This window comes from Hemiscyllium ocellatum, chromosome 18, assembly GCF_020745735.1.
Source record: "Hemiscyllium ocellatum isolate sHemOce1 chromosome 18, sHemOce1.pat.X.cur, whole genome shotgun sequence".
Lineage (NCBI taxonomy): Eukaryota > Metazoa > Chordata > Chondrichthyes > Orectolobiformes > Hemiscylliidae > Hemiscyllium > Hemiscyllium ocellatum.
The window spans coordinates 60,179,891-60,203,286 of NC_083418.1; the positions used below are offsets into that span (position 1 = coordinate 60,179,891).

The following is a 23,396-nucleotide window of genomic DNA, read 5'->3' on the forward strand; positions in this document are numbered from 1 at the left end:
CTTCTTTACTCACTGTGCTTCAAACTTCTTGGTACTATATGTGATGCAGTTAGGAAGTCTTTGGGAGACATGGTACTATGTGTGAGTTATTCTTTTAATGATTGGACAAAGAGGAATACAATGCGAAAGGCAAAGTTAGTATACAAGAAGCTCCTCTACTAAATAGTTGAAGCTTTTTTCTCTCTCCCAGGCTACCATATATGTTGAGCAAAATCTGAATTTCAATCCTCCATTGTTACAATTTCTACAAAGTTCAAAATTGCACATTTTTTTCACAGAACTGTTCATGTCGTTTAGTTACCAATATGTATTTATGTATATGATATATTACAAACACGTCAATGTCAATTTTATGTTAGGTTTTACACTGCCTAATTGGACATTTCGATTATTACAGTCAGATTGAAGGGCCTTTTTCCAAAATATCTCTCTTCTCACCTGTCATAAGATTACCTTACATTTCTTGAATATTAAAACTTTCAAACAGAATGCACTATCTTTAATGACCATATAGCTTAGCTTGCAGAATTCTGTGGATAAATGACTAACAGGAATCCCTGAAAACTGCCACTGGAAAACGTCGGGATGTGTTCACTCTCAAAGATGTTCAAATCCAAAGGCCTGTTGACGGTGCAATCACCTTTCTAAAACTAATCAAAGTTTGTCTGTTATGTAGAGATAGCCTGTGATATCGTAGTAGATTTCACCCCATGACATAATTACAAATTTAACTGTACCCATGACTTCACAATTTAGAATTATTCTTTTAGTTCCGCTACTGCAGGGGTAGACGAACACCACTTTCAAGATGGTCTTGCATTCCACAAACTCACACATAATGATGCCATATATTAATAATCAGTAACCGTATAACAACCATAACTAAGTTGGGGAGCGTCATGTAATCTGTACTGTACAAAAAGGCATGCTTCAAGTGGTCGCGAGCCGGCCGGCTCAAGATTCCAATTGTAACGGGTTGACTTCCGGTTCCCTGGGCACCTACAATCGTCTAACCCACAGGTGGGGGAATAACTTAAAGAAATATTAAAGCACGAAAGCATAAATAAGACAGAAGCTCAATAATGCAATAAATAATTAAATAATATTAAGTAATTAATCTTTGCTGCCTCTGCCAGTATGATAAGTAGTTAAATTGCCTCGACTTTAGTTGGGTAATGGCCTGAGACACCCCTTCCCCTGAGTTGTTGGATGGTAGATGCGGCGCAGCGCGGGCCGGTCAGGCTGTTGGTCACAGTCAGTGAGAGCCGAGCGGCGGCGGAGGCGGCAGCAGCAGCGGAGAGGGAGACCGTTGGAGCTGAGTCGGAGAAGGACCGGCTGAACAGAGCGGAGTCGAGCCGGTGAAAGGAGGGACCGAGCGGGCGGCTGTCTGTGTGTGCGCGCGCCCCGGGCCGGATGGGAGCGGCGGCTCCATGGCGCAGCCGGGCTGTGTGAGGTCGAGAGGCCGAGTGTCGGCGGAGAGGCTGCGCTCCTGGTGGGAAGTGCCGGCCATCGCTCACTTCTGCTCCCTGTTCCGGGCTGCCTTCTCGTTGCCCGACTTCGAGATCGAGGTAAATCTTTGAACCGAGGCCGAGGTGGGGGGGTGGGGAAGAGCGGGATGATGGGCCGTCGCCCTGGCCTCCCCGTCCTCCCTGGCCTCCCCGTCCTCCCTGGCCTCCCCGTCCTCCCTGGCCTCCCCGTCCTCCCTGGCCTCCCCGTCCTCCCTCCGCCCGCACTGGGACACTGCCTTCACTCGGAGACCGGCCGGTGACCTGAAGGATTTGACGCCGCGTTGTGTTCCGGAATCAGGCGGACCGGCTCTACCCCGGCCGGCAATACCGTCGCCTGAATTTCCAAGGCCTAGCCTCTCCCCTTGACCCCTACCCCGACCTCGGCTTCAGATCTACCATTGGGATCGGGAACCGGGGAATTCCACCCTTTTCCTGCGGCCTTCGTTCTAGGGCTTGTGTTTAATCGATGCTTCTCCCACCTCGGCTTCAACTAATATTCCTTGTTTGTTGCCCACCTTTTGTGTTTAGTTAGTGTTTTGCCTGCTCCAGCTTTAGGGTTGGGTTTTAATTGGCTGCTTTCACACGGGGTTCGGTTTAATTGTTTTCTGCGGAGGGGTTTACGTTATCATCCTGCTCCATCTTTAGGTTTTGTTTGTCCCAAACATATTCCATTGTTAGATTTACTATTTCTTTTAGTGTCATTTTGAGTATGTTCCTATAAAATCCAGTTAGTTTGAATAATCCGTGATTTAAGAGGATTGAAATCCTTAAATTATTCCTGTTAATACATTTCTTTATAATACAGTATTGATTCAGGGAAAAAAAAACTTCTATTTATATAGATATGTCGTTTTTACGACCACCGGATGTCTCAATGTTCTTCATTTCTGCCAAAGCACTTTTTGAAGTGTAGTCATTGTTGTAATATAGGAAACGCAACAGCCAATTTACACGCGACAGTGTGATAATGATCAGATTATTTGTTTTTGTGATGTTAGCTGGGTGATAAATATTGGGCTAAGATACCACCGATACTTTCCCTGCTCCTCTTCAAAATTAATAGCGTGGAATCTTGTAGATTCGTTAGGTGGGGGGTGGTGACGGGTGCAGACAGCGCCTCAGATTAGCGTTTCATCTGAAATACACCCATTCTGACACTCCACTCCCTTGATATTGCAGTGTTATGTAGTGCTTGAGTTTTGTGCTCAAGTCCTACAGTGGGACAGAAGTGAGTTACTACCAGCTGAGCTACGGTTGGTACTGATTCTATTTAGTGTCACGTCTGTACAATGAATTATGATGATCATGTTTAGGAATGCTGTAACCTGTGTGTCCATGTAATTTAATTGTGGCAATGTTGCAAATGTTCCTTTTCATTATTTTTGTTTGACTATTGAGAGTTAGTGACTCATCTCCTGTAATTTAAAGCATGACGTTATTCATTTTGTAATGCATCTGTGTAGGCGAGCTGTGGGAAATGGTGAAAACTACCTTGAGTCAGCAGAGGCAGTGACGTTGTAATGTTTCCTTTTAAGCAAGGTGTTGATGCAGCGTCTCACCGGCGTATGTGGCTGTAAAAATTACTATTTCATGAGCCGTGACCGAGAACAGCTTATTTTATTGCTAATGTGTTGCATTTGGTAAAACAGTAATTTCCAAAATTAAAGCAAGCGAAAGCTGGGTATTTAAACCAACCAGGAGAAGAGAACTTAACCCTCACATGCTATTTAATTTTTTTTAGTTAAGCTTCTAGACAACTTAGTGTCTACTCTTGGATTTTAAAAAAATTGCTTTCATTCAACATGAAATTAACCTTGCTGTATTTGCGAAGGGAGGTATCACAGCACAGATTATAAATTATTTCCTTCTGCTGCTGTCAGGTTTAATATGCTATCTTTCTAATTGTGGTCTCCTACACACCTTGTGTGCGTGTGCATGAGCAATCATGTTAGTTATACTGCTACTGTTGCTTTTTTTTAATAGAAATAAATATTTTGAATACATTGAGCAACTTTCAATACCTTGGGTTGACTTGGGCACTTTACAAAGCTAATTAAGTACTTATTAAAGTCATAGAGATGTACAGCATGGAAACAGACCCTTCAGTCCAACTTGTCCATGCTGACCAGATATCCCAACCCAACCTAGTCTCACTTGGCCCATATCCCTTCAAGCCCTTCCTATTCATGTACCCATCCAGATGCCTTTTAAATGTTGCAATTGTACCAGCCTCCACCGCTTCCTCTGACAGCTCATTCCATACATGTACTACCCTCTGCATGAAAATGTTGCCTCTTAGGGTCTCTTTTATATCTTTCCCCTCTCATCCTAAACCTATGCCCTCTATTCTGGACTCCCCCACCCCAGGGAAAATATTTTATATATTTATCCTATCCATGCCCCTCATGATTTTATCAATCAAAGTCTGGTTGAAGATTTGTAGCTCGGGTGTCCGTTGTTGTGGTTCTGTTCGCCGAGCTGGAAGTTTTTGCTGCAAACGTTTCGTTCCCTGGCTAGGGAATATCTTCAGTGCTATTGTAGCCTCCTGTGAAGCGCTGCTTTGATGTTTCTTCCGGTATTTATAGTGGTTTGTTCTTGCCGCTTCCGGGTGTCAGTTTATAAATCTGATTTTATAAATCTCTATAAGGTCACCCCTCAGCCTCTGACATCCAGGGCAAACAGCGCTAGCCTATTGAACCTCTCCCTATGATTCAATAAAGGAAACCATACCAAACGCCACCTTCACTAGCCTATCTACCTGTGACTCCAATTCTAAGGAACTATGACCCTGCACTCCAAGGTCTCTTTGTTTGGCAACGTTCCCTAGGACTTTACCATTAAGTGTATATGACCTGCTATGATTTGCATTCCCAAAATGCAGCATCTCATACTTAACTGAATTAAACTCCATCTACCACTTCTCAGCCCATTGGCCCAGCTGATCAAGATCCTGTTGTAATCTAAGGTAACCTTCTCGGCTGTCCACTACACCTCCAATTTTGATGTCATCTGCAAACTTACTAGTCATACTTCTTATGCTCCCATCCAAATCGTTGAGATAGATGACGAAAATTAGTGGATCCAGCACCGGTCCTTGTGGCACTCCACTGGTCATAAGCCTCCAGTCTGAAAAACAACCCTCCACCATCCCCCTTTGTCTTCTACCTTTTAAATCAGTTCTGTATCCAAATGGCTAGTTCTCCCTGTATTCCATGAGATCTAACCTTGCTCACTAGACTCTCATGGGGAACCTTGTCAAATGCCTTACTGAAGTCTATATAGATCACATCTACCGCTCTGCCTTCATCAATCCTCTTTGATTGAGTTCTTTGAAGAAGTAACAATGTGAGACATGATTTCCCACGCACAAAGCTAAGTTGACTATCCCTAATCAGTCCTTGCCTTTCAAATACACGTACATCCTGTCCCTCAGGATTCCCTTCAACATCTTGCCCACCACTGATGTCAGGCTCACTGGTCTATAGTTCCCTGGCTTGTCCTTACCACCCTTCTTAAACAGTGGCACCACGTTAGCCAACTTCCAGTCTTCCGGCACCTCACCTGTGATTATCAATTATACAAATATCTCAGTAAGAGGCCCTGCAATCACTTCCCTAGCTTCTCAGAGTACTAGGGTACACCTGATCAGAACTTGGGGATTTATCCACTTTTGTGCATTTCAAAACATCCAGCACTTCCTCCTCTGTAATATGGACATTTTTTCAAGATGTCGCCATCTATTTCCCTACATTGTATATCTTCCATGCCCTTTTCCAATGTAAATACTAATGCAAAATACTCATTTTCTATCTGCCTCGTCTCCTGCAGCTCCACACAAAGGCCACCTTGTTGATCTTTTAGGGGCCCTCCATAGTTACCCTTTTGTCCTTAATGTATTTGTAAAAACCCTTTGGATTCTCCTTAACTCTATTTGCCAAAGCTATCTCATGTCCCCTTTTTGCCCTCCTGATACTCCTACTGCCTTTATACTATTCTAAGGATTCACTCGATCTATTCTGTCTATACCTGACATCTGCTTCCTTCTTTTTCTTAACTAAACCCTCAATTTCTTTAGTCATCCAGCATTCCCTATACCTACCAGCCTGTCACCCTAACAGGAATATACTTTCTCTGGACTCTGGTTATCTCATTTCTGAAGGCATTCCATTTTCCAGCCTTTACCTGCAGATATCTGTTCCCAAACAGCTTTTTGAAAGTTCTTGCCTAATACTGTCAAAATTGGCCTTCCTCCAATTTAGAACTACAACTTTAGGTCTGGTCTATCCTTTTCCATTACTATTTTGAAACTAATAGAATTATGGTTGCTCGCCCTAAAGTGCTTCCCCACTGACACCTCAGTCATCTTCCCTGCCTGATTTCCCAAGAGTAGGTCAAGTTTTGTACCTTCTCTAGTGGGTACATCCACACACTGAATCAGAAGCTGATGGCCAATACGTGGTCACAAGCAGCAATTTGTTAATGACTGGTAATCTGTATTTTAGTTGCATTTATTGAATGGGACATCTTCTTTTGGGAAGAAACCCTCTTGTTTTAAAAAAAAAACTATTTCATATCCATCTAAGAGTGCATCTTGGACCTCAGTTTAACAACTCATCTGAAAGATGCTGCCTCAAATGGTCCTGCACAATTTTCTGTCTCGGTCTGTGGAGTGAGGCTTGAATCTGTGTTTTTCTGATTTGGAGTTAATCAAGATTTGGTTCTTCCAGCTCATTGCTGCTACCTTGCAGTCAAATACAGCCAAACTTCACCATGACTCTCACTGCTGATTCACTCTCTTGCTGACTCATTTCTATACAGCAATTGAATTTCTCAGCAAATTGAGAAATTTTCGTGATTATCTTTAAAAAGGCCATTGCATAATGCAAGCAGTTCCCTTTAGCATTAATACTTTAAGGAAGCACTTTTGAATATTGACTGAACTGTTCAATGTTTGAAGTAATATACTTTCATTAAGGTATTTTAATCAAAAAAAGACACATAGCACTGTGGATTAAAGAACTTTAACCTCTGGAACTGGGTTAGAAGACACCTCTTTGTTGGCAAGAAATTTATTACAGTCATCCAGTAGTGAATGTTCTACATGAATTCAGTTTGTCATGCATAATTCCAAACTTTTAGTGGAACTGCAATGTTAAGCCTGTATGATGCCAATTTTTACCTCAAAGGACCATTGATATGAAAAAGTAATAGTGATCCAGTAGGGACTTCTCCTTTCATGATGAGATTTAAGGTGAATTATAAGGTAGATCCAGATAATCCATGCTGTACTCAAGGGGCTTGATGCATTGTACGAAAATAAAAGCATATAGAGAAGCAATGATTAACTGGTCCATCAAGATTACCTCTCACAGTCACAATACATTGTGTGATTTAAAACACCCACACCCACCAGCATCATGTAATCTCCTGAAAGAAGCACAAATCATTGTGTTCCATGGTGTGGGTGTTGGTGTCTGGAAAATTCCTCTGCATGATCAAAACTAGCTCAAGAAATCATTGACCATAAGTTACATTGATTAAATAAGGCACAGTGTCTTAAAGCACCAAGCACGTTAGAGGAACATATTCAAACACAATTGGGCATTGCTATACAAAAATTTTAGGGCAAATAAGCAAAAGATTAGGTGAAAAATAAAATTGGTTAAGAAACACTGATTTCGGGAGAGAATCCCAGAAGGTGGGACCTTGGTATTCAGATGTCAATCAGTAGTGAACTAATTAAAATCTAGGCTTCTCAAGAGGACAGAATTGGACGAGTACAGATAGTGTGAAAGATTGTAAGTCGGAGAAGATTATATATAGGATGGATTAAAGTTACAAAATGAATGGGAAACAAAAATGAGAGCAATCAAGTCAAGATATCTCTTAACTTGGTCATTTTAGGTCAGTGGATCCAGGTTTGATGGTGGGCAGGGACTTGATATGAGTTAGGACTGTGTGGCATCTTGGATGATCACAGGTTTAAGGTGACTTTGTGAGATGCCTTCAAACCTTTGTTGAAGTAGTCAAGCCTACATCAAAGGTGGGAGGTACCTGGAACATGGTGCCAGGTGAGTTGGTGGAAGCAGATACGATAATGTTTAAGAGGCATTTAGACAGACACATGAGCAGAAAATAAAGACAAAATTTTATTTAAATGGTGATGCATTGGGAAATGTAAATGTTCAAAGGGATCTGGGTGTCCTTGAACACCAGCCAATAAAAATAAACCGGAAGTGCAGCAAGTAATTAGGAAGACAAATACTTTGGCCTTCATTGCAAGAGCATTTAAGTTCAGAAGTAGGGCACATATTACTGCAGCTCTGCTGTCATCTCGTTTCTCCCCTCAGTCAAATCAAAACGCTCAGAGACACAGTTTATACCTCCTTCATCTTTATTCCAGGCCCTGGAGGGAGAGAGAACGATCACCCGTGCGCTCAGGGACATGAGTTCAGTCTTCTCTGGAATAGCAATTTCTTCATGAACTGTATAGTCATTTTACAGGACTTGACTCTTTCCCTACCTGCTTATACCCTACACAGAGGGACTTCAATTATCCAAAGCCGATGGGCAGTTAGGTTTTTGATCGGATAATTGATTTGACCTTAAAGGAAGCTGCACAGCACATAATTGCATTAAAAGCATATTTACAGAGTTTTGATTTTATTCAATCGTTAAAATTTGTATAAACACAGGATATCACTTTAAGAATCATGACATTTTTTTAAATCAAATCACTTTGTGTGCCTGTACAGTAAATACAATTCATTGGGGTGGAGGTCAGTTATTATTTTCGAAGAAAATATCCAGCCGCTGTTGCTTGAGGTACTCCTGTCTTTTTGTTTTTGCGAAGATTCATCAACTTAACAATATCGACTTCGTCTTATGCTTTGTACCACTCCATGAAAAGTTGCAAACTGTCAATAGCTTCATTAGAGGACTGGAGGAGGTGTCGGGATCAGATTTTCTTTACTATCTACGCCATCTGTACTTTCCTGCTGTTCTTCTGTGACTGTTGAATATCTGATCATCGCTGAGAGTCTCTGTTCCGATGTCGTTGTCACAGTTCACCCAAGCATCGATCTCAGTCTCTCAAGTCTCCTAAACTCAGCTGTCTGCAGTTTTTGGTGATGTCAGTGGTTAGCCTTTGTTCTGGATGGGTGACCTGTTCACTGGCAAGGTTCCCAACACTCTGATTGACGATGGCTTGATGCAGTCCCAAGATTCAGCAATCACATCATTGACTGTGAATGCCCTCATAATTTCCTGCAGTCCTTTCTCTGCATTGTCTTCACCCAGCACGGCACGCAACATGTTACGGTGATAGTATTTTCCATTATTGCGATGATTCCCTAAGCAAGCGGCTGTAACCTTGAAGCGGTGTTGGGTGGGAAAACACTTGATAGCTCTGTCTGCTGATTCTAACTAGCTGCCTTTCAAAGGTGTGTCCCCCGCATTGCCAACATGCAAGTTGCTCAAGTCTAGCGCTTGCCAAATGTGATCTGACAGTAGGTACAAAACCTTCATGGAACCAGGATGAAAAAAGTGGATATGTCATCCATGCCTTATTTTGTGCTTTATACTTCATGGGAAACATGCTCTTGTCACAGCTCTTGAAACAATGTGGATTAGCATATCGCCTGATGCAGACGAGCAGTAATTTGAGTGTCTGTGGTGTTGACACAAGGGAAAATCGTGATGCGATCCTTCTCCACTTTATGTCCTGACGCATGCTTTTTGGTGGTGGATGCAAGTGTTTTATCCAGCAGTGCATGCCAAAACAATCCAGTTTCATCAGCATTGTACATTTGCTCAGGTTCATACTTTTCTTCATGAATGATGGATTGCAGTTTCTGCCTTCCACGATGATTGTCATCCACAAATATCTGCTCTCCAAGAACTGAGTTGCCTAATGCTATGACAATGTTTGAAGTGCTGTAACCAGCCCAATGATACGCTGTGATCAGATTCACCGGTGCGGACTTGTTCATGGAAACTGGCATCTTTTACCAGTATCATCGAGCCAGATACAGGAATTCCCTTTTCACGCTGCTGCGAAAACCACAAAAATACAGCTTGGTTGAGTTGTTCATCCTTTGCTGGCTTCATTGATTTTCTTTTTAGAGCATTTGCAGTGTCACTTTGGTGAATGAATTTCTCAATTGCCAGTCTTGCTTTCCTGATGTCAGACAGTGTCGCTATTCCAATGTTGTACTCCTGTACAACCTTTTTTACCTTTTCCCCATGATCCAGATGCTGTAAAATCTCATTTCTGTTCAATTGTCACTGAGGTCTGCTTTCTCTTCAGACAAGGTAAGTAACTACAACAAACTCTGTCAATTGGACTAGATACAAACTCGGAAAAAAGTCGTAGAGGGAGTGGAGACACCACTGATTTTATCATGTATTTTATATCCTTCAGCATGCCAGTCATTTTTGTGTGAAAATTCTTTCAACACTGACAATTGACTGACTAAGATTGTTGCACCAGTGTCATTAACATCTCTTTGATGCAACGTTTGCACATCTTTAGTGCAGGTAACCTCATTTACCTGTACTTTTATTAACTGCACCATTGTTGTAAGGGTTTCACGGGACCTTCAGATCCTGTTCGGATAATCTGATTTTCAGATAATTGATGTTCGGGTAATCGAGGCTCCTCTGTGCACATTCTCTTGGTAAGACCGCACCTGGAGTATTGTGTTTAGCGTTGGTCTCTTTACTTTCAAGAGAATATGCTTACAATATGAGTGCAGTGAAGGTTCATTGGGCTAAAACTAGGGATGACAGGACTGTTGTATGGGTAAAGATTGGGTATACTAGGCCAGAATTCACTAAAGTTTAAAAGGATAAGGAGGGATCAGATCAAAATGTGTAAATGTCTAACTGGACGAGATAGATTAAATGTAGGGCAGATGTTTTCCTTAGTCGAAGAATCTAGAACCAGGATCACCATGTGAGTATATGAGGGTAGACCATTTCAGACTGAGATGAGGAAATATTTCTCTACCCAGACCACAGTCACTCTGGAATTTGCTCCTTCAGAAAGCTGGCGGTTGGGTTTTAGCCCAGTGAACCTTCACCACTAGCTGTCCTTCGTATATCTGGAAATAATTGTTAACACACAATTTAATGCCTTCGTCATTTTCATCAAACTCTTTTCAGTTTACAAAGTCTAAAATGTAACCCAGGGACTTGTAATATCTGTGCAGCAAAGGATGTCATTCTGGTTGCCCTTCTCTGTCTGAACTATTTCCAAAGCATCAATATCACCAGCATGGTAATGTTTTAGTCTCTAGCAGGATTAAAAATAAAAAGGCCAATTACAGTGCCACTGAAGCTTCATAAACTGCTTCAGGTACAATAAATTGAAGGAGGAACAGTTGTTATAAACACTTTAACAATGTTTATGAGGAGAAACCTCTTCAGTCAGAACGTATGGAATTCATTGCCATAGACGACTGTGGAGGCAAAGTCATTGAGAATATTTAAGATTTGGAGGTGCTGGTTTTGAGCTGGGGTGTACAAAGTTTAAAAATCTCACAACACCAGGTTATCGTCCAACAGGTTTATTTGAAAACTAGTGAGAATATTTTAGATAGGTTCTTGACTGTTACGGGATCAAAGGTTACAGGCAGCAGGTGGGAGAATGGGGTTGAGAAACTTATCAGTCATGATTGAATGGCCTAATTTCTACTCCTATGCTTTACTTCTGCACAACATCAGCATCCCCCTGGAGTCCAGTGCAGGGCTGTGAAATTAAATGCAGTTCTCAGTTTTTAAATTGACTGCATTAATTTAAGTCCGTATTATAATGTTGTATGGTTATTCTAGCCAAAGAGAGCTTATTGGCGTCAGGCTCTTTGTTTGCAGGAAACATTTCAGGTCTTCCTACTGTCTTTCACTGTCACATGTCTGGTCAGAATTCAGTAATGAACTGTGGAAAAATCAGATCTGGCACAGTCCAGAATCAAAAACACTGCAGTCCAGTAAAGATACTATAGAACTTCTGAATGATGACTAGTTTCAGAAATATGCTCAGCCCCATCAACAAGAGCTTTTGTTTTTATTTTAGTGGAGAATAAGGCAACATTTTATTCTAAAAGCATAATATTAATTTTGCAGGTCAGTTGCATTCTTTAAAAAAGCAAGCATCCGATGACCTGAGTGACTTTAAGTTGGCTAATAAATTAATCAAGTATATTAAGAAAGAGGGAAATAAATCTACAGTTGTTGTGCAATTAAGGTTGCGAGTGTTGCATAAATATGTTGAGAAGATGGTCACAGATACAAAAAGGGACTTGAAACTAGTTGCAACTGTATTAGCAATTACTTTGAAAAAATGTTTTGAACTAGCAGTCGTGGGAAAGATTTGCATCCCTAAGATGTATGTTGAGTTGAATAAGCATGAAATATATTAAATAATTGTGATGTAACTATTGAAGCAATGAGAGCAATTAGGTCTCATAAAATTGCAAACACTTAAGTGATAATAATGGCATTATTTTAAGTACAATTAATCAGGCAATAAAGAGTGCCTTGCTGACCGATTTGTGTGGCATTAATGTTTACTATAAGGATGTAGGTCTGATGTACCTCTCTGCCCTGAAGCCTGGGTTCAAGTCCAACCTCATCCAGAGGTTTGTCATAACACATCTGCACTCGATTAAAAATATCTACTGAGAGCATGTGATTACTCAATGCCTGACTGGTTTGGAAATTAGCTTTAATGTGGTGCTCATTTTCAAAAAAATGTGGCACATAATCAATTGGGCTATCTGTTTTGAAGTTGTGGTAATTACTAACTAATCATTCAAATTTGTTTAGATGTTGCCTGACTAACGTTTTTTTGTCTTTTTTTTATGAGGAAGTGGCATTCTGGGTGTACTTTGAAAAGCCCTGTAATATGCCTAGACAGACAAAATGCATTTGACTGTCTGCTACACATTGACCTTAAATCAAGAGATTATTCAAGTTCAAAACTGAACACTTTTTTTGAAGAATTGGTCAAAGCATTAGAAACAGATTGTGTTTTGTTGAAGGTAGGTCAGAGTTGGAAAAATTGAAATGGATGTCCCACAGATCAATGTTGAAACATCTTTTGTTTCTGTATCGCATTAATGATATGGAATTAGAGTAGCTTGTAAATTATGCAAAGCTACAAGGTGGGGCTAATTCCAATGAGGCTGCTATGGAACTATAAAGTGAGTTGGACCAAACACACAAGTTGGCAGAATAATGGCAGATTACATTGATGACAAATCTGAAGTATGCCATATAGGAAACAAAAATAAATGTCATAAATACAGAATTACAGCCTAAATGGTGTCAAAATAGCTGATGATGCAACTTTTGAAAGGTATTCTCAATCTGTGTGCCTAAGTATTGTGTATTATTACAATCAAAATTAATAAGATTTGGAACTGTGTAGGCAAAGCACTGGGCTGCAAATCAGAGGAGCTTGTGTTCATGATACATAGTGCTCTGACCTAACTACACTTCAAGTACAGCAGCTATCACTTGCGTTGTTATTGCAGAGGATAAAGAGAAGCAGCTATTTTTAATCAGTGTTTGGATTATAATAAAACAGTTCCAGGGCAGGTGAGACTTCTGGAACCATTTGCAGCAATGCTACCATGTATCTCAAGACCCTATGAGGAGCTGTCTATATTGGGCAATTGGTGCTGGTTTCGATGGTGCCAACAAAAATGTTTGCACCAGTTTGGCTATTTCAGGCAGGTCAAGTGGCTATATTCACCCCCAGATTGCCATTCGTTAAGTTACTGCTTACATGTTGGGGTTTCCCATTGAGCATTGTTCAATTATTTTCCCCCTCATAAAAAGATTTGTTGAGGTTCAACAAGAAGACTGCCACTCCCCAGTGTGAATTTTTATCAGTCATATAGTCATACAGCACGGAAACATGCCCTTGCAGTAACATAATGTAAGTGATAGCTGCTGTAGTTGAAGTGTAGTTAGGTCAGAGTACTATGTATCATGAACACAAGCTCCTCTGATTTGCAGTCCAGTGCTTTACCTACATAGTTCCAAATCTTAATAATTTTGATATCTTAAATTAATGTAGTCCCATTTGCCAGCATTTGGCCCATATCCCTCTAAACCCTTCCTTTTCATATACACATCCAACTGCTTTTAAATATTGAAATTGTACCAGCCTTCATTATTTCCTCTGGCAGCTCATTCCATACACACGCACTCTGCATGAAAAGGTTGTCCCTTAGGCCCTTTTAAATCTTTCCCCTCTCCCCTTAGACCGATGACATATACTTTTGGACACCCCCCCCCCCCCCAACTGAGGTTGCCACTTTCTAGCTCCATTTAAAATTAAATACGAACTTTATAAGTAGTCAATGAATAGTAAGTATTAAAACTGAAAATGTTTGCACAATTGTCCAAATATGTGACTTGCCACTGTGTATTTTCAGCTGTTAAATTTACATTTGATCGTATGCAGATGGTTGAAGGAAAGCTGGACTATTAGTTAGAGTTGAAGAGATATACAGCATGGAAACAGACCTTTCGGTCCAACCAGTCCATGCTGACCCGACATCCCAACCCAATCTAGTCCCACCTGCCAGCACCTAGCCCACATCCCTCCAAACCCTTCCTATTCAATACCCATCCAGATGCCTTTTAAATGTTGTAATTGTACCAGCCTCCACCACTTCTTCTGCAGCCCATTCCATACACTCACCACTCTCTGCATGAAAAAGTTGCCCCTTGGGTCTGTTTTATATCCTTCTCCTCTCACCTTAAAGCTATGCTCTCTAGTTCTGGATTCCCCCAACCACGGAAAAGACTTTGTCTATTTATCCTATTCATGCCCCTCATAATTTTGTAAACCTATAAGCTCAGCCTCAGACGCCCCAGGAAAAACAGCCCCAGCCTATTCAGCATCTCCCTATAGTTCAAATCCTTCAACCCTGGCAACATCCTTGTAAATCTTTTCTGAACCCTTTCAAGTTTCACAACATCTTTGATAGGGAGGAGACCAGAACTGCAAGCAATATTCCAACAGTGGTCTAACCAATGACCTGTATGAACCTGCACTCCAAGGTCTCTTTGTTCAAGCACACTCCCTAGAACCTTACCAGTAAGTGTATAAGTCCTAAGATTTGCTTTCCCAAAATGCAGCATAGAGTCATGTACAGCATGGAAACAGACCCTTCGGTCCAACCCGTCCATGCCGATCAGATATCCTAACCTGCCAGCACCTGGCCCATATCCCTCCAAACCCTTCCTACTCATAGACCCATCCAAATGCCTCTTAAATATTGTAATTGTACCAGCCTCTACCATATCCTCTGGCAGCTCATTCCATACACGTACCACCCTCTGTGTGAAAAAGTTGCCCCTTCGGTCTCTTTTATATCATTCCCCTCTCACCCTAACCCTATGCCCTCTAGTTCTGGACTCCCCAACCCCAGGGAAAAGACTTTATCTATTTATCCTATCTGTGCCCCTCATAATTTTGTAAACCTCTATAAGGTCACCCCTCAGCCTCCAACGCTTCAGGGAAAACAGCCCCAGCCTGTTCAGCCTTTCCCTGTAGCTCAAATCCTCCAAACCTGCCAACATCCTTGTAAATCTTTTCTGGACCCTTTCAAGTTTCACAACATCTTTCCGATAGGAAGGAGGCCAGAATTGCACGCAGTATTCACCAGTGGCCTAACCAATGTTTTGTACAGCTGCAACATGACCTCCCAACTCCTGTACTCAATACTCTGACCAATAAAGGAAAGCATACCAAACACCACCTTCACTATCCTAGCACTTTGTATTTATTTGAATTAAACTCCATCTGCCACTTCTCAGCCTACTGGCCCATCCGATCCAGATCCTGTTGTAATCTGAGGTAACCTTCTTTGCTGTCCACTACACCTCCAATTTTGGTGTCATCTGCAAACTTACTAACTGTACTTGTTATGCTCACATCTAAATCATTTAAGTAAATGATAAAAAGTAGTGGACCCAGCACTGATCCTTGTGGCACTCCACTGGTCACAGGCCTCAAGTCTGAAAAACAACCCTCCTCCACAACCCTCTGTCTTCTACCTTTGAACCAGTTCTGTATCCAAATGGTGAGGACTCCCTGTATTCCGTGAGATCTAACCTTGCTATCCAGTCTCCCATGGGAATCTTGTCGAGCGCCTTACTGAAGTCCATATAGGTCACACATTGCATTCCGATAAATGCACTAGTTTTAAGCAGTGGGGGCTGTACTGTCGTCAGTCTCGTTACTGAGATACAAGGTGGATGCTCAGGAGTAAAAACAAAGTGCTGTAGCAAGGCAACACGTCCAGCAGCATCTGTGGGGAGAGAAACAAAGTTAGCAGTTTGTCCAAAATAACTCCCCTCCTGGTTCTGGAGAGGGAGTTCCAAAAGAGCCAAAAAACTAATTCTTCATGCCAGGGGATGAAGATCATAAAGCTCAGCCCTTTAATGGAGGGTTCATTTTGTAGGTAAGGCAATGAAAGATAGATTCTTTAAAAAAAACGTGAAGCTAAATCAGGAATGTTTGGGCAAGAAGCCAGAGTAAAGCTAATGTGAATCAAATTTAGGTGATTGTGATGAAATAGAGCAATAGAACCATTAAAACTTGAAATGAACGCTGGTGGATTAGTGGAAGTAAATCACTAGAGAAATACGGAAAGCAAACAAAGAACTGAAGATCTGAAACAAAAACAAATTGTGTTAGAAACTGGGCTGGTCTAGCAGCATCTGTGAAGAGAAATCAGAGTTAACATTTTAGGTCCACATGATGCCAAACCTGCTGAGTTTATCCAGCAACTGCTGTGCTGGAGAAACAGCTGGCTGGCATAACGGGAGAATGTGAGGCTTTCCAAAAGCTTAAAAAATAAGTTGGGCCTAATGACTTCCCTTCATGCATTTACCTTGTGACAGGCATAGGGAGAGCTTTGTGTTCAGACTAGTGGTTGAAACAAAAATTGCTATTTATAGGGGTGTTAATGTGACTGAGTCATTTTTAGGCAAATTTAATTACAAAACAATTCAGTACAGCACAGGAACGGGCCCTTCAGCCCACCAAACCTATGCCTATTCTTAAATTTATTTAGACCAACTACATACTGTCCTTGTGCAATTTCAATCCCTCTGTTCACTTCCCATTCATGTCTTATCAAGATACACCTTAAAAATTGCTAATGTGCCTGCTTCCACAACCTCCACTGGCAGTGCATTCCAGCCATCCACTAGTCTGCATTTCTCTTCTAAACGTTCCCTGTCTCATTCCCCGTCTCATCTTGAAGCTGAGCCCTCTTGAAGTTGAACCTTCTACCCTGGGGAAAAAGCCTCTGACTGTCCACCCTGGCAGTGCCTCTCATAATTTTGTAGATCTCTATCAGGTCACTTCTCAGCCTCCGTCTTTCCAGGGAAATCAAGCAGAGTTTATCCAACCTCTCCTCATAACTGAAACCCTCCACACCAGGCAACATCCTGGTAAACCTTCTCTGCACCCCTTCCAAAGCATCAACGTCCTTTTGGCAGCATGGTAACCAGATGCGCATGCAATATTCCAAATATGAGCTAATTAAAGTTTTGTACACCTGTAACATAACTTGCCAACTTGTATATTTTGATGCCCAGGCTGATTGAAGGCAAGTATGCTGTGTGCCTTTTTGAACAGAAACAGTTCAGAAGACAAGTGGAAATCTTTGAATATTTTTGTGCCATGAATGGGAAGAAAAAGGTGTTATCAATAAGATGAAGCTCCCAGTAAACCTTCAAGATTGATGCAAAACTTAAGCAAAGCTATAAAACATCAGTGATTTATTGGCCATGTTAGCAACTGAAGATTTCATGTCATGATTTATGATGTCATGTGGATCCCTTGTTTATGTCACAGCCTTAAGCATACAATCAGGAACTTTCTTTTTCTATTTCATCTCCTTGATTTGTGGACCATTCTGGAGCTTTTAAGTACATAGAGTCATTGTGCAACATTATATTTGTTTTGCTGGAGCATTGCAGTTTGAAACCCAAATATCTGCCATTCTGGTCAACTTTTCAATAGGTTTTTAACTAAGTCAGATGATGCATGTAAGGGGTAAGCAAGAAACGTTGGACTTGCTCTCACAGAACATAACAGCCAGGAGCAAGAGTAGACACCTTAGAATATGATCATGCTCCACCTTAGAATATGATCATGGCTGATTTTATCTCTTCCTCAACTCTACTTTTCCTGGACAATACCCATAATCCTTTAAACTGTTTCTATTTTTAAAAATCTGTCCATTTCCTCTTTACATTTACTCAATGTCCCACACTCTCGGGTGAGAAGTTCCACTGTGCTGGACAGCTGGAGCATTGATCAAAATGTACTGTGAACAAAAAACGTCTTAGGCCAGACTACTTAGGGTGGACGGACTCCATTATTTACTTGGGTTTATAATGATAATCAACTAACTTTCACTTCATTAAAAAGTTGATGGACAAGCAATGATCACATTGATGCAACTAAACGTGACCTCTATCACTCTCAACTCCCCTTATCTCTTGGAAGAGTCTAATTTTCCTGAAGTATTTTGTCTGTTTTCACACTGTAGGGATTCTATGATTCTATTGGTAAGTTCATGAAAAATTCTTCTCCCAACTTGTGAAAAGGATTAAAGTGAGTTCATCACACTTTATCACATGAAATACAGCTGCACAGCTGTACCTTTTTGTATATTATGTAACATTTGCAACCAGGAAACTTAATAGCTTTGTTTGGCAGGCTGTGTTGTGAATCTTCATTTACTGCATTAGATTGCTCGTAGGAGCAGTGCACAGTACACCTATATGGAGAAAGTGAGGACTGCAGATGCTGGAGATCAGAGCTGAAAGTGTGTTGCTGGAAAAGCGCAAGTCAGGCAGCATCCAAGGAACAGGAGAATCGACGTTTCGGGCATAAGCCCTTCTTCAGGAAAGAAGGGCTTATGCCCGAAACGTCGATTCTCCTGTTCCTTGGATGCTGCCTGACTTGCTCTTTTCCAGCAACACATTTTCAGCACTGTATACCTATATTTGATTAGATTAGATCACTGACAGTGTGGAAACAGGCTCTTCGGCCCAACAAGTCCACACCCTCCCTCCGAAGCGCGTTTCACCCAGACCCAACACTATGGGCAATTTAGCATGGCCAATACACCTCACCTGCACATTTTTGGATTGTGGGAGGAAACCTACGCAGACATGGAGAACGTGCAAACTCCACACAGACAGTTGCCTGAGGCGGGAATTGAACTCTGGTCTCTGGCCCTGTGAGGCAGCAGTGCGAACCACTGTTCCACAGTGCCACCCTAGTTGGTCATTCACATGTATTTATATAATCTATTTGTATAACATCTGGCAAATGTTGGCACCCAGTTCTGTCACATTTGAATTGGATGAAAGTCTTATCCTATCATCTGAAGTCCTAGTAGTTGCATAAATCCTTGTCTCTTTTGTGAACTGACTCATGCCCTTTATTATGAAGAAACTGTATCTTGAAATATTTTACTGTGTGAAAGGGGCTATAGGGATTCCTGAAGAAGGGCTCATGCCCGAAACATCGATTCTCCTGCTCCTTGGATGCTGCCTGACCTGCTGCGCTTTTCCAGCAACACACTTTCAGCTCTGATCTCCAGCATCTGCAGTTCTCACTTACTCCTAAAGGGGCTATAGAAATGTAAGCAGTTGTTGAAATGTTGGAGACTCTGGTCAAATAGCATCGAGAATGAGAAAGATCATGTTTTTGCCTTTTCTGACTCTTAAGTACCACTTGGGCCACCAGTAAGCCTATTGAAAATATCTCACATTAAAGTGAGATGAACACTGCTCCCATTTCTTTAAATACCTAATAGTGAATGCAGCCAAGATCAAGCAAATAGTTTTTGTCCCTTTATCTAAGGAAAGATATACTGGCATTAGAAACAGTACAGAGCTGAAAATGTGTTGTTGGAAAAGCGCAGCAGGTCAGGCAGCATCCAAAGAGCAGGACAATCGACGTTTCAGGCATGAGCCCTTCTTCATGAATGAGGAAAGTGTGTCCAGCAGGCTCAGATAAAGGGTAGGGAGGAGGGACTTAGGGGAGGGGCGTTGGAAGTGCGAACGGTGGAAGGAGGTCAAGGTGAGGGTGATGGGCCGGAGTGGGGGTGGGGGTGGAGAGGTCAGGAAGAAGATTGCAGGTTAGGAGGGCGGTGCTGAGTTCGAGGAATTTGACTGAGACAAGGTGGGGGAGGGGAAATGAGGAAACTGGAGAAGTCTAGGTTCATCCCTTGTGGTTGGAGGGTTCCCAGGCGGAAGATGAGGCGGAAGATGTGAGCGCCTCATCTTCCGCCTAGGAACCCTCCAACCACAAGGGATGAACCTAGACTTCTCCAGTTTCCTCATTTCCCCTCCGCCCACCTTGTCTCAGTCAAATCCCTCGAACTCAGCACTGCCTTCCTGACCTCTCTGCCCCCACCCCAACTCCAGCCTATCACCCTCACCTTGACCTTGACCTTGACCTCCTCCCACTTGTCACGTTTCCAACGCCCCTCCCCCAAGTCCCTCCTCCCTGCCTTTTATCTGAACCTGCTGGACACACTTTCCTCATTCCTGAAGAAGGGTTCATGCCCGAAACGTCGATGATGCTGCCTGACCTGCTGCGCTATTCCAGCAATGCATTTTCAGCTCTGATCTCCAGCATCTGCAGTCCTCACTTGCTCCTCTTAGAAACTGTACAGCAAAAGTTCATCCCAGGTACTTTAGATTAGATTCTCTACAGTATGGAAACAGGCCCTTTGGCCCAACAAGTTCACATCAACTCTCCAAAGAGTAACCCACCCAGACCTATTCCCCTACCCTACATTTACCCCTGACTAATGCGCCTGGGCAATTTAGCATGATCTGCACCTGATCTGCATATCTTTGGATTGTGGGAGGAAACCAGAGCACCTGTATGAAACCCACACAGACATGGAGAATATGCAAACTCCACACAGACTGTCACTGAGGTGGGAATCGAACCCGGGTCCCTGGTGTTGTGAGGCAGCAGTGCTGACCACTGAGCCAAACTTGTGAGGAGAGATTGAATACTTTAGGCTTATAATCTGTGGAGTTTGGAAGAATGAGAGGAGACATAGGATTCTTCAGAGGCTTAATAGAGTAGATATGGATAGGTTGATTCCACTCTGGGAGAGTCTGTCTAGAGGGCATAATCTCAGTAAGGGATCACTCATTTAGGTAAGGATTTCTTTTTTGAGGGTAGTGCATCTGTTCACTGATTATTGAGGCTAGGTGATTACATGTATTCAAGGGTGAGACTTTTAATCAGGGGAATCAATGGTTGTAGAGATTGGCAAGTAAGTGGAGGATTATCAGATCAGCCATTATTTTATTGAATGGCGAAGCAAATGGTAGACTATGGACAAACGGCCTGTTTCTGCCCCGGAATTGCTTAGTCATTTGAGTCTGATCTGTTTGCAAAAACCTAACTCTGTTTCCACTTAAATCTTCAAATAGCATTGCCTTAATAATATTTGACCAATGTCAACAAGACTGACGATTGATACCAAGCAATGTTTAGAATCTTCTGCTATATCTTGAAAGTACCAGAATCTTTCCCGAGGATTCTAAGAAAGACACTATGCAATCTTTAATGGTCCTGATTCCTAACGTAGCTGAAATATATTTTGTATAAGGTGACCACATTCATCAACATCTTGCATATACAACTTCTTTTAAATTTAGAAAAATGATCCAGATGATGAATGCTGTAAGACAAAAGTTGACTGATTCAAAACAGACAGTATTAGAATGGGAAGTGTGAGCAGTATGGTGCAATTTAAATGAGCTTTCAAGAGCAGAGGGACCTGCTGGTGAAAATGCATGTATGTCTTTGGTGATATGACAGGTTGAGAAGCAGTTGAAGTATTAGGAATCATTGGTTTTACTAATGTAGCCGTATAGTTAAGGAATGGTATATTGCATATTTATAATTCATTTTAGGCCACAGCTGGAGTAGTTCAATTCTGGGCACCAAAGAAAGATGCCAAGGTTGCAGACAGTGTTCAAAGAGATTTGCTAGAGTCATAAGAGATAAAGGACTTCCGTCTTCTTTGGGCAAGCTAAAGTTGTTTAGGTTAGAGCAAGCAAAGTTACAAGGACATTTGAGTTTCACAATTTATGAATGGGTTTTGCTAGAGTAAGAACGGAGATTGTTTTCAATGAAAGAAGATTCAGTTGAGTATTTGGCCTAAAAGCCAGAAGCAATATGAAAACCATTTGGGAGCGTTAGGCTGTTGTGATCAGAATACTCTCAAATGGTGAGGAAGATCTAATGACTCTGAACGGAGTGTGACAGAGGTTTAGGCTGGCAAGGCTTGTATTTGAAGAGGAACTGGATCAGTTAGGACTCTATTCATTGGAGTTTATAAGAATGAGCAAGGAATCTCTAAAAGCTGTGAAAATCCTAAAAGGACTAGACAGGGTAGATGCAGGAAAGATGTTCCCAATTAGTGGTCACAATTTAAGGGTAGGTTTTTTTGGAACAGGCATGAAAAATTTCTTCACCCAGTGGATGGTTCTGTTATGCTTGTGTTCTCCCACTTGAATGACTCATTTCTGAGTTCTCTGCCATCTTTGCAAATCTAACTCTCAAGATCTGGAATTGGCATAGCATTTTCATAAACTTTAGTTTGGCTGTTGAGCATGTACCCATCATTAATGACATGGATTTTGTATAAATTGCAATGAGGCTATAATTGGAAATCTAAGTCCAATTTCATTCATACTTAAATGTGGAAATTAGAATCTCCTGTCCAATTTGCCTTTCTCCACCAACTTTTCTATCCTGGTATCTTTCTGAAATATTCTTCATTCAAATGTATGAAGGCTATTAAGTGCTAGAGCTTGTTCATGCAAGTGTAAGCCAGTTTTTAATGGCATGATAATTCTTCATTATGACCAAACAGTATGTCAGGCATACTCTTCATATCGTACTTAGAAGTGATTTTGGTAAGCTTGTGATTTCTGGTTTTCTGTGACAGTGGTTTGCAGGTCAATTGTCCTTGGGTTTAACGGGCGTGTACTTTTTTTCCAGATTAAAAACAATACTGTAAAATTGAAGTTTGTTCAGCAAAGTTCAGTTGGTAGTGGCTATGAAATCTGCTGTAAGGTCACTCTGATTTACATTTTTTTTAACAATGTCACTCTCTAAATTATCCAGCACACTTTGTTAGGTGACTGAATTAGCATAATCTCCACAATTTCAATTACAGAATGAAAAATATGGTATATGCACATTTCAGCAGGATTTAGAACATAGATAAAACAGTTGCACGTGGTTCATATATTTTTATTCCTTGCATGTACACAATGACTTTATAAGAGTTTTGAGGATTTTTCTGAATTTTAAATAATAAATAGAAGTCAAAGGCTAGATGGTTATTGAAGAGAGAAGTCAGAATGGGTATTAGTTTAAAGCTTTCTTTCCTAGATGTGTGATAACATCACAGTCCACTGGAATATTCAGATGACGATGTTTGAATTATGCTGCAGATTCAGGTACTGATAGCATTGTTCTTTGATCATTTGTCCTTGGAGAGTGTGCGAAAAGGATCTACCGGAATGACATGCAAGATGTGGAATTTCAGTCCTCTGAAAATGCTAGAGGAAATGGATGACTTTTCTTGGAGCAGAAAAGGTTTAGGGAAGATATAACAGCATGGTCAAAACTTGCATTGACTGAGTGAGATAGAGTTTGAGACAAGAAAGCAGTTGTGAATTTATTTAATATCTTCATAACCTCAGTATGTCCTAAGGTACTTTTGAGCCAATTAAATACTTGAAGTGTAGTCACTGGAGCAATCGTGCCTGTTGGAAAGTGTAAATAAAGAGAAACAG

General features: G+C 41.4%; 1 protein-coding gene across 4 annotated transcripts in view; it reads left to right on the top strand.

The window, feature by feature from the left end:
- The first annotated feature begins 1,258 nt into the window (after nt 1-1,258).
- LOC132824484 (bromodomain-containing protein DDB_G0280777-like) overlaps nt 1,259-23,396 on the top strand; it is a 90,043-nt gene continuing 67,905 nt past the window's right edge. For all 4 annotated transcript variants that reach the window (XM_060839063.1, XM_060839060.1, XM_060839062.1 and 1 more), the window contains exon 1: nt 1,259-1,568. In XM_060839063.1, coding sequence (XP_060695046.1) covers nt 1,431-1,568 — 138 coding nt within the window. In that variant the 5' untranslated portion in view covers nt 1,259-1,430. The remainder of the gene's footprint in view (nt 1,569-23,396) is intronic.